Source organism: Oncorhynchus clarkii, chromosome 16 (genome assembly GCF_045791955.1).
Source record: "Oncorhynchus clarkii lewisi isolate Uvic-CL-2024 chromosome 16, UVic_Ocla_1.0, whole genome shotgun sequence".
NCBI lineage: Eukaryota > Metazoa > Chordata > Actinopteri > Salmoniformes > Salmonidae > Oncorhynchus > Oncorhynchus clarkii.
In genome coordinates, this window is record NC_092162.1 from 30,150,385 (window position 1) to 30,167,733 (window position 17,349).

Below are 17,349 nucleotides of genomic sequence, written 5' to 3' on the forward strand. Positions count from 1 at the left end.
ACAGCATCCCTTATATGATGAATTTACAATGCTTCCCTCAGAGGGCAGATACAGGCTGCCTAAGTTTAAAACAAACAGGTCTAAACTGTCATCCCAGCTGCTGTCAGCTTCCACAAACAAACTGTATCGTGTGCTGTGTACAGATTGCTGTATATACTGGTTTTGTTTTTGTGTAAATGTATTGTTATGTGCTCATTGTGTTTTGTTAGCTACGTGCTGCAAAATGAATTGCACCTCAGGGATAATAAAGACTACTCTATATATAGAGGTACTATTTCAATTCGATTCTGATCGCTTTCTTCAATTTGGTGCCTAATGAACACCACCATAATTTACAGCTCTTTTGATGTGGTTCTTCTAAACAATGTGCTAATTACTATATGGTGAGGTTGGTTAGAACATACCTCCATCACAGTTCGTCTGCTGGGGATCATAGCGCTGAGCTGATTGGCTGCGTTCCCTGATCTGCTCCTTCTCATTCTCCTCCTTCATTATCAGCTTCCCCAAACCAGACTGGATCTGTGGACCCACAGAACATTATGGTAAAATGTAACTTAAAGAGAAACTGTCTATAAAAAGCAATACATCCTTTTGAAAACAGCCTACGTGGCATCAATATGAGTCAGAAACAGTTATTCTAGTATGTACAATGTAATAAAGTGTAAATAAGATAATTTGGGTCATAGTCAGTCTTGTCTAAAACGAAGTTTGGAACATCCGTGTGACACAACGGGTAAATGAAGGTTGGGTTTTGATTTGACGTACATTTATATTTGCCCACTAAGATGGGGTGAACAGCTGCGGTGATTGCTCTCTATCCAATAGCATAGATAGAGACAGACCTGCCCAGCAGCCTGACTTTGTTTACATAAGACAACAAATTGCACATTTTCTACTTGAGAAATACTGCACCAAACACCTTAGTTAGATGTCCATTCTGTGGATATTGAGTAAGTGAAATAAGCTTCTGCGTCTACAGTGCCTCATGGGGGAGACAAATCATTAACCAAATGCGGAATCGGTCAGGAAACACACCCCCAAGACCGAAATCTCGATTTTCAAATGAGCAACAGAAAAATACACATGCCAAACGGCGTGATCAGTGCCTTTTTAAAGCCTGTAGGTATAATGCATTATGATCAAGTTATAACGCACTATAACACTTGTCCTGAGCACGTATGACCATCTTCTGTTTTTTGATCTCATAATGATCCTTACTAAACACCAGATATTTTGAGTCAGTTAAAATATTGAAACATAACGTAGTGTAAACATTATTATGAGACAGTATGAAGGCTTGATCATGCTTCGAAGCAATATACCTGCAGGAAAAACGTTTTTCAAACATACTGTACAATAGTAGGGCAGAGCTGCCTATCTGGGCCAGTGTGTGTTTGTGGGAACAGGTTATTAATTAATGTGCCTTCTCTAACCTTGTTGATATGCTCCTCCTGGAGCTGCTTTCTCTTCAGGGCCTCCTCTTCCTCCTCTTCCCTAGACCATCTCCTTCCTCCTTCTGATCCTAGGAGTAGCATACACAACCCACGAATAAGCCAACAGAAAAACATGCAGGCACACTGACACACAGGTCCATATCTATCAAGGCACAAGGTGAGACACAGATGCAGACTCAGGAGGCAGATGGTTGGAGTCTTACAATGTTTATTAATCCAAAGGGGTAGGCAAGAGAATGGTCGTGGACAGGCAAAAGGTCAAAACCAGATCAGAATCCAGGAGGTACAGAGTGGCAGACAGGCAGAAAGGTCAGGCAGGCGGGTACAAAGTCCAGACACAGGGTCAAAGGGTCAAAATCGGGAGGACTAGAAAAAGAAGAATGCAAAAAGCAGGAGAACAGGAAATCCGCTGGTTGACTTGGAAACACACAAGAGGAACTGGCACAGAGAGACAGGAAACACAGGGATAAATACACTAGGAAAAATCTGCGACACCTGGTGGGGGTGAAGACAATCACAAGGACAGGTGAAACAGATCAGGGAGGGACACCCCCCTCCCCCCAGGGACGCCTCCTACCTGGGCGCATACCTGGCTGACCGGGGTGTCGGCGGTGGAAATCGGCGATGAGGGCCGGGTCCAAGATCTCTTTAGCAGGAACCCAGCACCTCTCCTCCAGGCCATAACCCTCCCAGTCAACCAGGTACTGGAAACCCCTGCCCCGAGGTCGAACCTTCAGGAGGCGTCTCACCGTATACACTGGCTGGCCATCGATTACCCAGGGGGGCGGGATGGGCCTGGAAACAGAAGACAAAGGACAGTGAGACACAGGCTTAATTCTGGACAAATGGAAGGTAGAGTGGATTTGGAGTATCAAGACGGACAGCAGTGGAACTCACGACTCTGGAGATGGGAAAAGGACTGATGAACCGGGGAGACAATTTGCGGGACTCTACCCACAGGGGCAGGTTCCAAGTGGAAAGCCATACCCTCTGCCCAATGCGGTAGCGGGGAGCTGGGGTCCGGCGACGGTGCGCTTGTCGACGATACCTGGAGTTGGTCTTGAGAATTGCCGCCCTGGCTCTTCTCCAGGTACGTCGACAGTGTCGGACAAACATCTGGGCCAGGGGTACGCTGACCTCCTGCTCTTGTTCCGGGAAGAATGGAGGCTGATACCCCATGGAGCACTCGGAAGGGCAGAGTCCCGTGGCAGAACAGCGAAGGGTGTTCCGGGAATACACCACCCAGACTAGTTGGCTCCAGGTAGTGGGATTGGTTGAGACTAGGCATCTAAGTGTGGTTTCCAGGGCTTGGTTGGCTCGCTTCGACTGACCATTGGTTGGGGATGGAATCCGGATGAAAGGCTGGCCGATGACCCAATAAGGGTGCAGAATGCCTTCTAGAGCTGAGACGAGAACCCCGATCAGAGACCATGTCTACCGGGAGTCCATGGATCCGGAAGACATGCTGCACCATAAGCTGAGCCATCTCCTTGGCAGAAGGTAGTTTGGGGAGAGGGATGAAATGGGCAGCCTTGGTGATTAGGGAATGGTAGTGGCTGCAGGAGGCCAGAAGGAGCTTGCCGTGGAGTCTTGTTTTGAGCACACACTGGGCATGCGGCAATGAAGGCAGAGATGTCAGGAACCATTGTGGGCCACCAGAAGCATTGTCAAAGGAAAGCTAGTGTACGACAGGACCCTGGATGACAGGTCAGCCTGAAGAAATGAGCCCATTCCAGGACCGGATTGGATTATGGACAAACAGCCGGTTTGCCGGGCCCCCTTCAGGTCCAGGCTAGGAGCGTTGTGTCTCGCGGACCAGGTTCTCAATACCCCAATCCAGTGGCAGCAAAGCAGCAAAGGTAGGGATAATGGTTTCAGAGGTCAAGGGTGTGGCAGAGGAACTGTATAAGCGGGAGAGGGCTTCAGGCTTCACATTCTTTGACCCTGGATGGTAGGAAATGGTGAAGTTAAATCTGGTGAACATGAGGGCCACCGGGCCTGCCTGGAGTTGAGGCGCTTGTCTGTATGGAGATATTCCAGGTTTTTATGGTCGGTCCAGACCAGGAATGGCTGTTCTGCTCCTTCCAGCCAGTGCCTCGACTCTTCCAACGCCATCTTCACGGCCAGGGGTTCATGGTTGCCAACATCGTAGTTCCTTTCAGCAGGATTGAGACAATGGGACAGGAAGGTACAGGGATGAAGCTTCTGGTCCTGCGCAGATTGCTGGGACAGGATGGCCCCCACTCCAACTTCTGAAGCATCCACTTCCACCACAAATTTAAGCGAGGGTTCTGGATGGATGAGGATGGGTGCTGTTGTGAACCGATGCTTCAGATCCACAAAGGCTTTGTCGACAGCTGGAGAACATTTAAACGGAACCTTGGGAGAGGTGAGTGCCGAGAGGGGAGCCGCCAGGGTGCTATAGTCCCGAATGAAACGGCAGTAGAAGTCTGCAAAACCAAGAAACCGTTGCAACTGCACCCTGGAAGTTGGGTGAGGCCAATCCACCACTGCTTTCACCTTTCCAGGATCCATCTGAACATTTCCCTCATCAATGACATATCCCAGAAAGGTGATTGACGAGCGGTGGAACTCACATTTCTCGGCTTTCATGAACAGTTGGTTCTCCAGGAGGCGCTAACGGACCTGTCTGACATGAACATGTTCCTCTGCGGATTGGGGAAAAAAACAGGACGTCGTCAAGGTACACAAACACAAACTGGTTAAGCATGTCCCGAAGCAAGTCATTGATAAATGCCTGGAAAACATTGGGGGCGTTGGTGAGTCCAAATGGTATGATAATGTCCACTGGCTGTGTTGAAGGCTGTCTTCCACTCATCCTCCTCGCGTATCCGAACCAGGTGGTAGGCATTACGAAGGTCCAACTTGGAAAATATGGTGGCCCCCTGGAGAGGTTCAAACTCAAACACTGAGGAGAGGAGAGGTAGGGGGTAGCATTTCTTGACAGTAATGTCGTTAAGTCCCCGGTAGTCAATGCATGGACGCAGGGTCTTGTCCTTCTCCACAAAGAAAAGGCTGTGCTGATCGGAGGCAGTGGGAATGGCAAAAAGGACTCCAACCGAGAATGGAGCTTGTGGTCTAGTCAATCACAAGATTGTGCTTTTGAAGCCAGGAAAATCCCAAAACAACTGGAACATGGGGAGATGCAATGAGGAGGAACTGTATGGTCTCACTGTGGTTACCAGAAACTCGTAATTGAATGGGCACAGTACTATGGGTGACTTCCCCTAGAGAGTGGCCGTCCAGTGCACTAGCATCCATGTGAACAGAGAGAGGCTGAGTGGGAATACCATGCTCCGAAGCAATAGTGGCATCCATAAAACTTCCATCAGCCCCAGAGTCAATGAGCACTCAGAGACTTAGATTGGTCTCCCCACAGTACAAGCACAAAAAAAGGTGTGCAGGTGATGGGAATTAGGGAAATCCCAGTCTGACTCACCATGGTGCTGGTACCCATTAGAGACAAGGGTTTCCTAATAGGGTAGCTATAAAAATGTCCTGCCCCTCCACAGTACAGACAACAGTTACTGTTCATCCTCCGTGAGCGTTCCCCAAATGATAACCTAGCTCTTACCAACTGCATAGGCTCAGGAGTATCCAACTCACCCATCGTAGATTCACGAGAGGTCTCGGGTGGCTTCGAATCCTCTCGGAAGAGAATTCCCTTGGAGGTGTACACACTATAGCGGGTGCACGAGTGTGCCCGAGACCAGACCTCCTCTCACTCTTGCGTTCCCTTAGGTGTCCATCAATTTTAATGGTTAGGGCGATAAGGGAGTCAAGATCCATCGGCAATTCCCGAGCAGCTACCTCATCCTTTACCTCAGATAATCCGTGCAAAAAAGTATCGAAAAGAGACTCCGGATTCCAGGCCCTCTTGGCGGCCAAAATGCGAAAATCAACCGCGTACTGGCTGTCTTTCTCCCAGAAACGGGAGATTCAAATACCTTTCTCACTTCTGCCAAATTCCTCCAGATGACCACAAATGGCAGATTGTTGCTCCCAAACTGCCATAGCCCAGAGGAGCGCCCTTCCCGACATTAGCTTAATAATATACACCATCTTTGATCTGTCTGAAGGAAACAAAGATGGCTGTAGCACAAAAATAAGCTAGCACTGAAATAGAAAACCCCGGGAGGTACTAAGATTCCCAGAATATCGCTCCGGAGGTGGTAAGCAGGGTTCTCGGGGAGCCGGGATAGGCTGTACAAACTCACTACAGATAAGGGAAAAATTACTGGGTGATTGTGGTTTTTCCAGAGTTGACAGGCAACCTCTGAGCTAACTCCCCGATTTGCTCCATAATAGCCTTTAACCCATGGTCATGGCGTACCGTCAAGGACCTGAGCCCTTCCAAATGGCCCTGTACCAACTCCTCATTTCTCCTAATGATAACTTCATGCAGGTAGACCGCGTGGCAGAGCTGGTCCAAGTCTGCTGGGTCTGTCATGGCCAGTTAGTACTATCAAGGCACAAGGTGAGAACCAGATGCAGACTCAGGAGGCAGATGGTTGGAGTCTTACACTGTTTATTCATCCAAAGGGGTAGGCAAGAGAATGGTCATGGACAGGCAAAAGGTCAAAACCAGATCAGAATCCAGGAGGTACAGAGTGGCAGACAGGCTCAGGGTCAAGGCAGGCAGAAAGGTCAGGCAGGTGGGTACAAAGTCCAGAAACGGGCAAGGGTCAAAACCGGGAGGGCTAGAAAAAGGAGAATGCAAAAAGCAGGAGACCGGGAAAACCGCTGGTTGACTTGGAAACATACAAGATTAACTGGCACAGAGAGACAGGAAACACAGGGATAAATACACTAGGGAAAGTCAGCGACACCTGGAGGGGTGGAGACAATCACAAGGACAGGTGAAACAGATCAGGGCGTGACACTTATCACTGTGTGTGAACTACGGACATCTTGACCAAGGAGCAGTGCTAGAAACAGTAAAATGAGACTGTCCAAAACTATAACAGAATGCATAATAGAATGCTTCCATCTGTGGTCATCACATTCACAAAAGTACTGTCCAGGATTTTTAAATGGATTTACAAAAGTACTGTAGGATTTATCTTTCCAGCCATTTCAGTGGGATTGAAGAACAGGAGTGTGGGAGAACACAAATGAGAGACATAGTTGACTAGACATAGACAACACCAGGGCAGTACAACTACTCAGCTGCACTGAATGTTAATGGAGACATTACAACAGTCTTCACAAGATGGACTTTCTACTATTAGTTTAATACACAGAAAAACAGTGTAGGAAAACAGGTTAGTTTGAGACCAGTCTCAGTTACAGTAGCTCTGTCCAAGTAATTTGTGAATGGTGTAGAGACAGGTAACAGTCAAAATAAAGGAAACACCAATATAAAGTGTCTTAATAGGGCGTTGGGCCACCACGAGCCGCCAGAACAGCTGTAATGCGCCTTAGCATAGATTCTACAAGTGTCAGGAACTCTATTGGAGGGATGCTACACCATTTTCCATGAGAAATTCCATCATTTGGTGTTTGGTTGATGGTGGTGGAAAACGCAGGCGCCGCTCCAGAATTGACCATAAGAATTCAATTGGCTTGAGATCTGGTGACTGAGACACACACAGCCCCTTCAACAACAGAAAATACTAAAATTATAATGTGCAACTGGGCATTTTATACATGACCCTAAGCATGATGGGATGTTAATTCCTTAATTAACTCAGGAACCACACCTGTGTTGAAGCACCTGTTATCAATAAACTAAAAGTGGTTCCATTATTTTGGTAATTACCTGTATATCAATCAATTGATTGATTGTATAGGTAGCTGTAAACGAAAGTAAAACTGGTAAGCAAAAAGTGACATGACGCCAACAACAACAGCCTTTCAAGGAGACACTATTCAGCATCAGCAAAAATAATTGTAAAAGTCTCTGTTCCAGAGTCAAATTCTAGTGAGAGCAGGGATGCAATAAAACTTAGTGGTGGGGTTAAGCTACAAGTGCATAAAAGTGATATTCTGCCCTATTCATAAAGAACCCCAACCACTACATCCTAGACACTTGTTGAAATCTGAGAGAATATGACAGAAATTATACCTAGTCTATCAGAGTGAGCTATTGGCATATTGCTCAAACCTATCAAATCCTCTTGGTTCTCCACAAATGTCTAGGGGGTAGTGAGCCTCTAAGGGGTGGGAGGTAGGGCAGTGCAAGCATGCTCATAGGGAGCCTACTGTACCTAAGGCAAACAGGGCCAGGGAGAGAGCGCAGGGGGACCAGTGGTCGCTCTTGCTCGGTGACGTGTCATCCAGAGGGGGGACATGGGCAACAGGAAACGTAGCGGATCTGATGATTTCATCAGCAGACTTTCTTTTTGGTGCAGGTGAATCTAGGTTGGAAACCAGGGGAACTGGACTATCAGTGTCTGAGTATGTCCTTTGAAACACAGCTGAACATTTCAACATCTGTCTGAAATGTTGTGTGACAATCTCTACACGGTAAAGATCAAAGTAATCCCGCAACCTTACACTTACGCTTGTACCTAATTGTACATAGATTATATACAGTGCATTCGGAAAGTAGTCAGACCTCTTGACTTTTTCCACATTTTGTTACATTACAGCCTTATTCTAAAATTGATTAAATTGTTTTCCCCCCTCATCAATCTACACACAATACCCCATAATGACAAAGCAAAAACTGTTTTTTATACAATTTGCTGTTTTTTTAATAAAAAATAAATAAAATACAACACATTTACATAAGTATTCAGACCCTTTATTCAGTACTTTGTTGAAGCACCTTTGACAGCGATGACAGCCTCGAATCATCTTGGATATGACGCTATAAGCTTGACACACCTGTATTTGGGGAGTTTCTCTAATTCTTCTCTGCAGATCCTCTCAAACTCTGTAAGATTGGACGGGGAGGTTTGTTGCACAGCTACTTTCAGGTCTCTCCAGTGATGTTAGATCAGGTTCAAGTCCAGGCTCTGGCTGGGCCACTCAAGCACATTCAGAGACTTGTACCAAAGACACTCCTGCATTGTCTTGGCTGTGTGCTTAGGGTCGTTCTCCTGTTGGAAGGTGAACATTCGCCCCCGTCTGCTGTCCTGAGCGCTCTGGAGCAGGTTTTCATCAAGGATCTCTCTGTACTTTTCTCCGTTCATCTTTCCCTCGATCCTGAATATTCTCCCAGTCCCTTCCCGCGGAAAAACATCCCCACAGCGTGATGATGCCACCACAATGCTTCACCATAGGGATGGTGACAGGTTTCCTCCAGACGTGAAGCTTGGCATTCAGGCCAAAGAGTTCAATCTTGGTTTCATCAGACCAGAGAATTTTGTTTCTCATGTTCTGAGAGTCATTTAGGTGCCTTTTGGCAAACTCCAAGCGGGCTGTCATGTGCCCTTTACTGAGGAGTGGCTTCTGTCTGGCCCCTGATTGGGCCTGATTGGTGGAGTGCTGCAGAGATGGTTGTTCTTCTGGAAGGTTCTCCCATCTCCACAGAGGAACTCTGGAGCGCTATCAGAGTGACCGTCGGGTTCTTGGTCACCTCCCTGACTAAGGCCCTTCTTCCCAGATTGTTCAGTTAGGCTGGGAGGCCAGCTCTTGGAAGAGTCTTGGTGATTCCAAATTTCTTCCATTTAAGAATGATGGAGGACACTGTGTTCTTGGGTACCTTCAATGCTGCAGACATTTTTTGGTCTGTGCCTCAACGCAATTCTGTCTCTGAGCTCTACGGACAATTCCTTCGACCTCATAGCTTTGTTTTTGCTCTGACATGCACTGTCAACTGTGGGGCTTTATATAGACAGGTGTGTGCCTTTCCAAATCATGTCCAATCAATTGAATTTATCACCGGTGGACTCCAATCAAGTTGTAGAAACATCTCAAGGATGATCAATGGAAACAAGATGCACTTGAGCTCAATTTCAAATGTCATAGCAAAGTGCCTGAATAATTATGTAAATAATGTATTTCTGATTTTTATTTTTAATACATTTCCAAAAATGTTCTCTGTTTTCGCTGTAACGTAACAAAATGTGGATAAGTCAAGGGGTCTGAATACTTTCCAAATGCACTGTAGATAGTTGTTGTGTGCACCGCTGCAGGGGTGCTCCGTCCTAGGAGTTCAATGTTACAATGAAATCTTGAAAGATGGTTCAGGATGGCAACTTAGGCCTCGATGCAATCAGATTGAGCGTTAACCCGTGTTGGACGACATCCGAATTGCGGATGTTTTGGCGGTGTTGGTGAGCGGCTACTCTTGTGTGTCAAGAACCAGTCCCTTCCTTATTATCCCTACTGCGTTAGAAGTTCTAAACGGCAATATAAATTGTAGGCTCTTATTGATGATAGAAATAATGATAGGTTAATGCATGTTTCCATGTTAATTTGGATGGGGGGGATTTATAACTTATCAGTGTAATCGAGGTGTAGACAATAGAAGATCACGCATTTAAGTGTTTGAACTTGTAACACGGCTGCGTGGGATTTGTCTGAAATAAAGTTGGATGTGGTTTCGCTGTATCCAATGGCAGTGTCCATGATAAGGTAACGCAAGGAGCCGTTTGTTGATTTGACAGCTCTAACGCAGTTCCACCTCAGTCACCATTAAAACAACCTCCATGCAGAGGTCGGCTAGCGCGGATCTGATAAAATCTAGACCTTATTTCCATTAAATATTTATTAGTGTTTCGAAGCATACTCATTTGTAAATGCACCACTAGTGGGGAAGGAGCAGGCTTCAAAACATGTCAGGATTAAGCATTATTGAAGGGAATTAAGTTGCCATCCTGAAACTTATTTTTAGATTTTTGTATATGATGTAGGCTCACATGCCTTGATATTTTGCTTAGGCGTTAGATGCTCAGAAGAGAGACTTCAAACAGTATTGACACATTGGAGGTGGTTACAGTAAGGTGGTGTACAATCAGAGATCAACGTGGTGATCACACGATTTCAATCCAAACAAATAAACCATAATTGAAAGGACCCTATACCTTTAAAAAGGTTAGGTGCTGCTTTGTATAGCTAATAATGATGTGCGGATCAGGTGTTTGTTCACCTACACCCGCCCGCAAATTGTTAATAACACATTCGCAACCGCCCGACTATATGTGATAGTGAAAATCTGAGGCTTGCACCCGACCCTAACCCGTAAATATAGAAAATGCATTGTACAGTCAAAGATGTCTTTACTTTTTTTTTGACATTTTTAGATAGGCCCATGTTTCTGCTTATAATTTCAAACATTTTGGTTGGCTATTTGTTAGTCAACTTGTCTATAATTAGATACATGCAGCTTCTCTTCGGTCATTCGTTTTTGCCCTAGAAGACTAAATAAACCCTATGTCAAAAATCACTAGAATGAATGCTTCAATCTAGTTGACATCGGTAAAGTTTGTTTTCTCTTTCATCTCCGCAAAGATGTTTATAGGGACTGAAGAGAAAAAGCACAAAAAAAATAAAAATGGGAAAGATCTTTCGTGCTAAATTTCCAAATTACAACAGTTTGACCAGTTTTAAGGAAAGTCAAAGCTGTTAAAATGACCCAACATGTTTTTGATAAAATTTCAGTTTGGCTTAGATACATATTTTATGTGGTTGAAACCCTCAGCTTTTAGCCTACATTTTCTATATTAGCGGGTAAGGGTCAGGTGTGGGCCTCAGATTTTAACTTTATCACATATAGTCGGATTGCGGGCAGGTGAACAAACAGCTGATCCACACAGTATTTAATGACCCTAAACCCGCCCCGCAGATATAACCGCGGGGACTGAGGGTTATGAGTCAACCCGCGCATCAATAAGCTAAGCTTATCGATTTGTTATAGCCAATGAGGCTCATGACACTATTTGGGAATAATAGTATCAGTATAAGTATTCATAACAATAATGATGCTGTTAATGCTGGTGAAACCAGGTCGGGGAGAGTTAATGTACCGTGTTGTTTGTAGATGGGTGGTTTCCTGTAAATGTTGATCCCCTGATCTGAAAGGATACAGGGAGAAAGACAAAACTCAGTCTTTTGCATTTCATGTATACGTATCAAACACTTTTCCTGTGACACAGAGGGCATTGTGAAATGACCAATGAAAAATACCACAGAAGTAGGGTGTCTTCACAATCACACACTGTAAACCAATAAACATCAGCATTTACATTAAAATTTACATTAAAATCAATTATTATTTTATACAGAGAGTCTTATATTTGTGATGTGTCTGGTGAAAAGAGCACACTAAGTGCCAGCATCCTTTAATGGAATGAATCAAAAGCATTATTGAAATGGAAAAAGTGGTAGACAGAAGTGGTGAGAGAGCGATAAGAGAGAGATATAAACGATCTCATGTGACCAGTAGCAGTGACAGTGACAGGGTGCGCTCCGTGTGTCTCGTACCTGGGAGGTGGAAATGTTTAGGGGTCAGAGAGAGAGGCGGAGTGACAGGCCGGCTGTCTGGCCTTTGGGGTATAGGGGAGCTCCGCCTGCTATGTGGATCAGTGCCTCCAATGAGAAGAACCAAGAACAAAACATAAGCAGGGCAATGATACGGAAAACATAAGTTTGGAAAAAGCTAATCTTGCAGAGCCAGACGAGGGACTATTGCATATAGCTGTAAAGTCTGGCATGTGAGATTAGGATAAAGCATAAAAATGGACGCAAGGAGATTGAAAGAGTAATCTAATTTTGAGAATTATTGAATAATCCTGTGTTAGCAAATCAGTTAGTCACACTATGGAGCTCAGTTACATCTAGAGCTGTTACGGTATTACTGCCACATCGGTGGTCACGAGTCATGACGACAGTCAAATTCCATGTGACCGTTTAGTCATGGTAGCTAGGCTTCTCCAAATCTGCGCTCTGATGCCGCTGATGGTCATTAGTAGCCTACCAAACTTTCTAACTGCAAGTCGCTAATGGCCTGGTACTCAGCGCTCTATATAAGCAATAAGGCTCAAGGGATTTTATTACCAAAGTCCGCATCACTGGCTTGCATGGAAGCCAGGAGATGCTAAATGTGTTTATGTTAATTAATGGTCAATTACCATAGCCTAGTGTATCCACGGCAGGTAGCCTAGTGGTTAGAATGTTGGACCAGTAACCGAAAGGTTGCTGGATCGAATCCCTGAGCTGACAAGGTAAAAATATGTAATTCTGCCTCTGAAAAATGCAGTTAACCCGCTGTTCCCCGTTAGGCTGTCATTGTAAATAAGAATTTGTTCTTAACTGACTTGCCTAGTTAAATAAAGGTTCAACTAAAAACATATTTTTTTTTTAAATACAGTGAGACTGGCAGTTATTTGCATGACAATAACCGGCTGATGAAATGTAATGACAGACCTAGTTACATCCTGTATCCATGAGGTAATACAAGACCTATCACTAGCATGCAGCCAGAAATAATGGACATTGATCATTAAACAGGCAGAATGCCAGTAACATTTAAGTGCATGCATGGCCATCACCACTGCCAAATACAAAAACTCAGAACAAAAATAAAATATGACATGAACCAAAATGTCCAGAGGTCCAGTAAAGGTCTCTGGACACTTGGTTGGTGTAAGTGAGCTGGGCTGCATGTCTATGTCATCTTATGACTTTGACAGCAGATGAGACGTCTCTAGCTTGGTCCCAGATCTCCTTGCCAGCCTATGGTCAGTTGGCAAGAAAAGCACAAACAGATTTTGGACCAGGTTACTCAGCTTCTGACAGCCGTTTTACATCAAATGTGCATGGCTACAGTATATAGGGGCTGTAGAGGAGGGTAGGAACATGAGTTAAGCCATAGAGTCTGAGGCAGTAAGACTTGAATGAGGTGACATAGCTTGCCTGGGGAGTGGGGACAGTGACGGGACGATGGGGTCTAAGGCCCTGTCTTACCTTGGCTATGGGGAAAGGAGTGGTGTCTGAAAGGTGAGGTGGGACGGGAGTCACTATGGCTGGAGGAGCCAATACTGTTACTACACAGGGCGGAGCAGAGCTTCTGCATGCCTGTCAAAGCTTCTGCAGGGGAGAGGGAGGGCAGGTGGGACAGAGCCGTTGGGGAGACATCATTAAGATGATGTGGAGGGGAGTTGGAGGAGGAAGACCGAGGTGTGGATGGGAAAAGGGAGTGAGACAGTCGGTAGACACACCATCACAGATAGACACAAGGAGGCAGGGAGGGAGGACCGTAGGAGGGAAGAGTTAGAGGATAGGTAAGAGAGGAGACAGAGCCAGTGGATACACACCACCACAGTTAGGGAGGGAGAGGAGGTGAGGTGAAAGAGGGTGAAGAAAAGAAGGAGAAATGGGAGAAAATCAGAATCATGTCAAAACTAGAAATGAAGAAACTTCAAACGAGGAAGAAGGATTATTTGAGTGAGATGGGGATAAGGAAATTGGTATTATCTCTACATTAAAGTGGAACTGACAGCATTTTAGCAATATGAATGACACATTTTTCTATAATTTTTTTTTACAAGCGAACACTTACATGGTCATTTTCACATTTTCATACTTTCATAGAATGTTTGGGAATGACATAGAGGCAAGGCATTTGTGAAAATTTGATAGCAATATAGAGTGGGAAAGCAGATGTGCGTTTGGACAATTAACAGACATTGCGGTAAATAAAAGCTAATAAAAACATCTGTCTTGTCCAGGACCGGACTCAGACCGGTGCACCATAGTCTGTGCACCACACAGACCGGTGCACCATAGCCAATCAGAGCTACAGTAGGCCTATATGCAAATAAGCCATTACCCACATGGGCCTGCCATCATTCACTTTGAACTGGACTGTGTGTTCACAGGCAGTAGCAACAGTGTGACTTTAGATAATAAGAAAGCATTTGCCAAAAGCCACAAAATACATGTAATACCCTTGTTAGAACCAAGTATTTCGTTTATTTGTTATAATTAATCGGTCATGTATAAGTGAATAGGTTGGTTTACTTTTAAGTTTAAGTTTTGACCAATGAGGTCTCTTGTTAATAAGCTGTGGCCAATGGGAGTGGACCTTGTTAACGGAGGGCCTGGGAAAAAAGAGAGGGAGGGAGACGTTGAGAAAAGGATGGGCATTACATTATCACCGTTGGTGAAGAAAAATGATAAAAGAAGACAATAAAAATAGAACAAAACCCATACCTGCCGAGTTTTGAAGGGAAATACCGAATTTATTTTATAAGAGGGTTGTTATAATTTTTGTTAAGAAAGACTTAGTAAAGACTGAAGCTACCATCTCATCGTGGAAGTATTTGGCAGCCTTGAGGTTAGCCTAGCATTGTGTGACACCGAGAGAGAATTGCTAGGGAAAGATTAACAAGTTCATGTTTCCATGGGATATCGGTTACTGCGAAGGAGTACTGTCTGCATTGATAGCTTGCTGTGGATCTTGTGAGGAAACCTTCACGGAACTGCCATACTTCGCTGAGGGAAGAGTAGTGAGTAACCACAGCGGTTGCTTTGGGACTTTATGTGCGTCGTCATTTTTTTTTAGCGCCAACAGGTTAAGCAAGCTCAAAATCATTTGGAAATGGGTTGTGCACGACTCATTGGCGTTTATTATTTTTATTTATTTTGATGTGGTGCTTTGAAAATGTAATAATGCACATCTTGAACCTTATGTATGTTGCCTTGGTGCAGTCATTTCCTGTTTAAATTTAATTTAATGCATGGGAAAGCATATCCTTATACAATAACAAAAATCTATAGTCATTCTATCTGAAGTTAATACCCTAAGTTGTCATCACCCTAGATAGTTTACAATAGGGATTCTTATTGGAGATGTCCTTCTCACCTAACATCCCATGCGGTTGAGATATTCTATGTAATGTAACATTGTGAGAGTCAAATTCGAGCCTGGTGAGAGGGTTACATACATATTTGCAGAAATCCATGTGAAAATACCACAGTCCTCTTACATTTGGAAACTTTACAGTCCTATTGATCAAACAACCACGAACAGGTAGGCTATCTATCTCTGTTACGTATGCACATCAACAACAGCAAGATCAACAACTAATGCTAGCAAGAGTGAGATTCGCTCAAATCCAACAAGGGAACAGTAGATAAACCCTCTCAAACCTTTTCGGCATGATAAATGATGGGAAAAGCAGCCTGCTCGCCTTTCTGCAGCTTGCCTGCCAATGCATGCTTGTCCCAACCCACATTTTGAGTCATTGAGAGATATGCTAACTGTGGATAACAGTTGTTCAAGTTCAGCATAGCTACCTAGCAAAGTGATTCACATTTCTTGTTAGCTAACCAAATGACACCTACATCTCAAGCTGTAGACAACAAAAAACTATATGGGGTGGGCACTCACCCACTCGTCCAATGACATGACATCCTCCCAGCAGCTAGCTAGCTAACGTAAGGCTCCGTGTTTTCAGCTTGCTAAATAAAAGCTAGCCTATTAGCCACATTATGACTGGCTTGTGATCATTGCAACAAAGCCTCCTTAACTCATGCCGCCAAACTTACCCTAGTAAAACTGACTATCCTACCGATCCTCGACTTCGGCGATGTCATCTACAAAATAGCTTCCAATACTCTACTCAGCAAACTGGATGCAGTCTATCACAGTGCCATCCGTTTTGTTACCAAAGCCCCTTATACCACCCACCACTGCGACCTGTATGCTCTAGTCGGCTGGCCCTTGCTACATATTCGTCGCCAGACCCACTGGCTCCAAGTCATCTATAAGTCTATGCTGGGTAAAGCTCCGCCTTATCTCAGCTCACTGGTCACAATAACAACACCCACCCATAGCACGCGCTCCAGCAGGTATATCTCACCTCCTTTGGCCGCCTTTCCTTCCAGTTCTCTGCTGCCAGTGACTGGAACAAATTGCAAAAATCGCTGAAGCTGGAGACTTATATTTCCCTCACTAACTTTAAACATCAGCTATCTGAGCAGCTAACCGATCACTGCAGCTGTACATAGTCCATCTGTAAATATCTCACCCAATCTACCTCCCTCATCCCCATATTGTTTTTTATTTACTTTTCTGCTCTTTTGCAGACCAGTATCTCTACTTGCCCATCATCATCTGCTCATTTATCACTCCAGTGTTAATCTGCTAAATTGTAATTATTCCACTACTATGGCCTATTTATTGCCTACCTCCTCATGCCATTTGCACATGCTGTATATAGGCTTTCTTTTTTCCTATTGTGTTATTGACTGTACGCTTGTTTATTCCATGTGTAACTCTGTGTTGTTGTTTGCGTTGCACTGCTTTGCTTGGCCAGGTCGCAGTTGTAAATGAGAACTTGTTCTCATCTAGTTTACCTGGTTAAATAAAGGTGAAATAAAAAAAAAAAAAATAAAAATAAAAATTGCCCTTGCTAGTTTGATTGTATTGACATTCCCAGTCTTCTTTACATTTGTCAGATTTTGCCAAAATATTGATTCATTGAAACTGAAACAGTGTTTCCCGAATGGCTAGAGGCAGCAAACAATGTACCAGGACAGCTGTGATTTAGAACCTGATAGCAATATTTGTTGGACTACCAAGAAAAGTATTGGTGAATAATATGAATCATGCATTGAACTGCATCCATCTATTCTGCCAACATGCATTACTCTACGTCATGGATTTTCTTGTCAAATATAATCTTTTTTTTTTTTTTTTTTTTAACATAAACTGGGGATTTTATATTTTTGACTGATGTTATGATTTGTTTGTCTGTTTGTTTCAAATCTGCAAAGGAGTTAAAACACTCAGTTCCACTTCAATAATAAATATTTAATTATTAGATTATACACCATGTTATAGCATTTATAGGCTGTCATTGTAAAAAATAATTTGTTCTTAAATGACTTGCCTAGTTAAATAAAGGTTAAATAAAATAAAAATAATACAAATAAATATAATGGCTTATTCATGACAGTTATTATAAAGTGTTATCAG

General features: G+C 44.0%; 1 protein-coding gene across 1 annotated transcript in view; it reads right to left on the reverse strand.

Moving 5' to 3' along the window:
* Positions 1-17,349, reverse strand: part of LOC139368305 (actin-binding LIM protein 1-like) — a 132,862-nt gene that overhangs the window by 8,414 nt on the left and 107,099 nt on the right. Inside the window, exons 14-18 of the mRNA XM_071107054.1 lie at positions 13,332-13,454; positions 11,850-11,954; positions 11,393-11,440; positions 1,434-1,522; positions 405-519 (exon numbers count right to left, since the gene is read on the reverse strand). Coding sequence (XP_070963155.1) covers positions 405-519; positions 1,434-1,522; positions 11,393-11,440; positions 11,850-11,954; positions 13,332-13,454 — 480 coding nt within the window. The remainder of the gene's footprint in view (positions 1-404; positions 520-1,433; positions 1,523-11,392; positions 11,441-11,849; positions 11,955-13,331; positions 13,455-17,349) is intronic.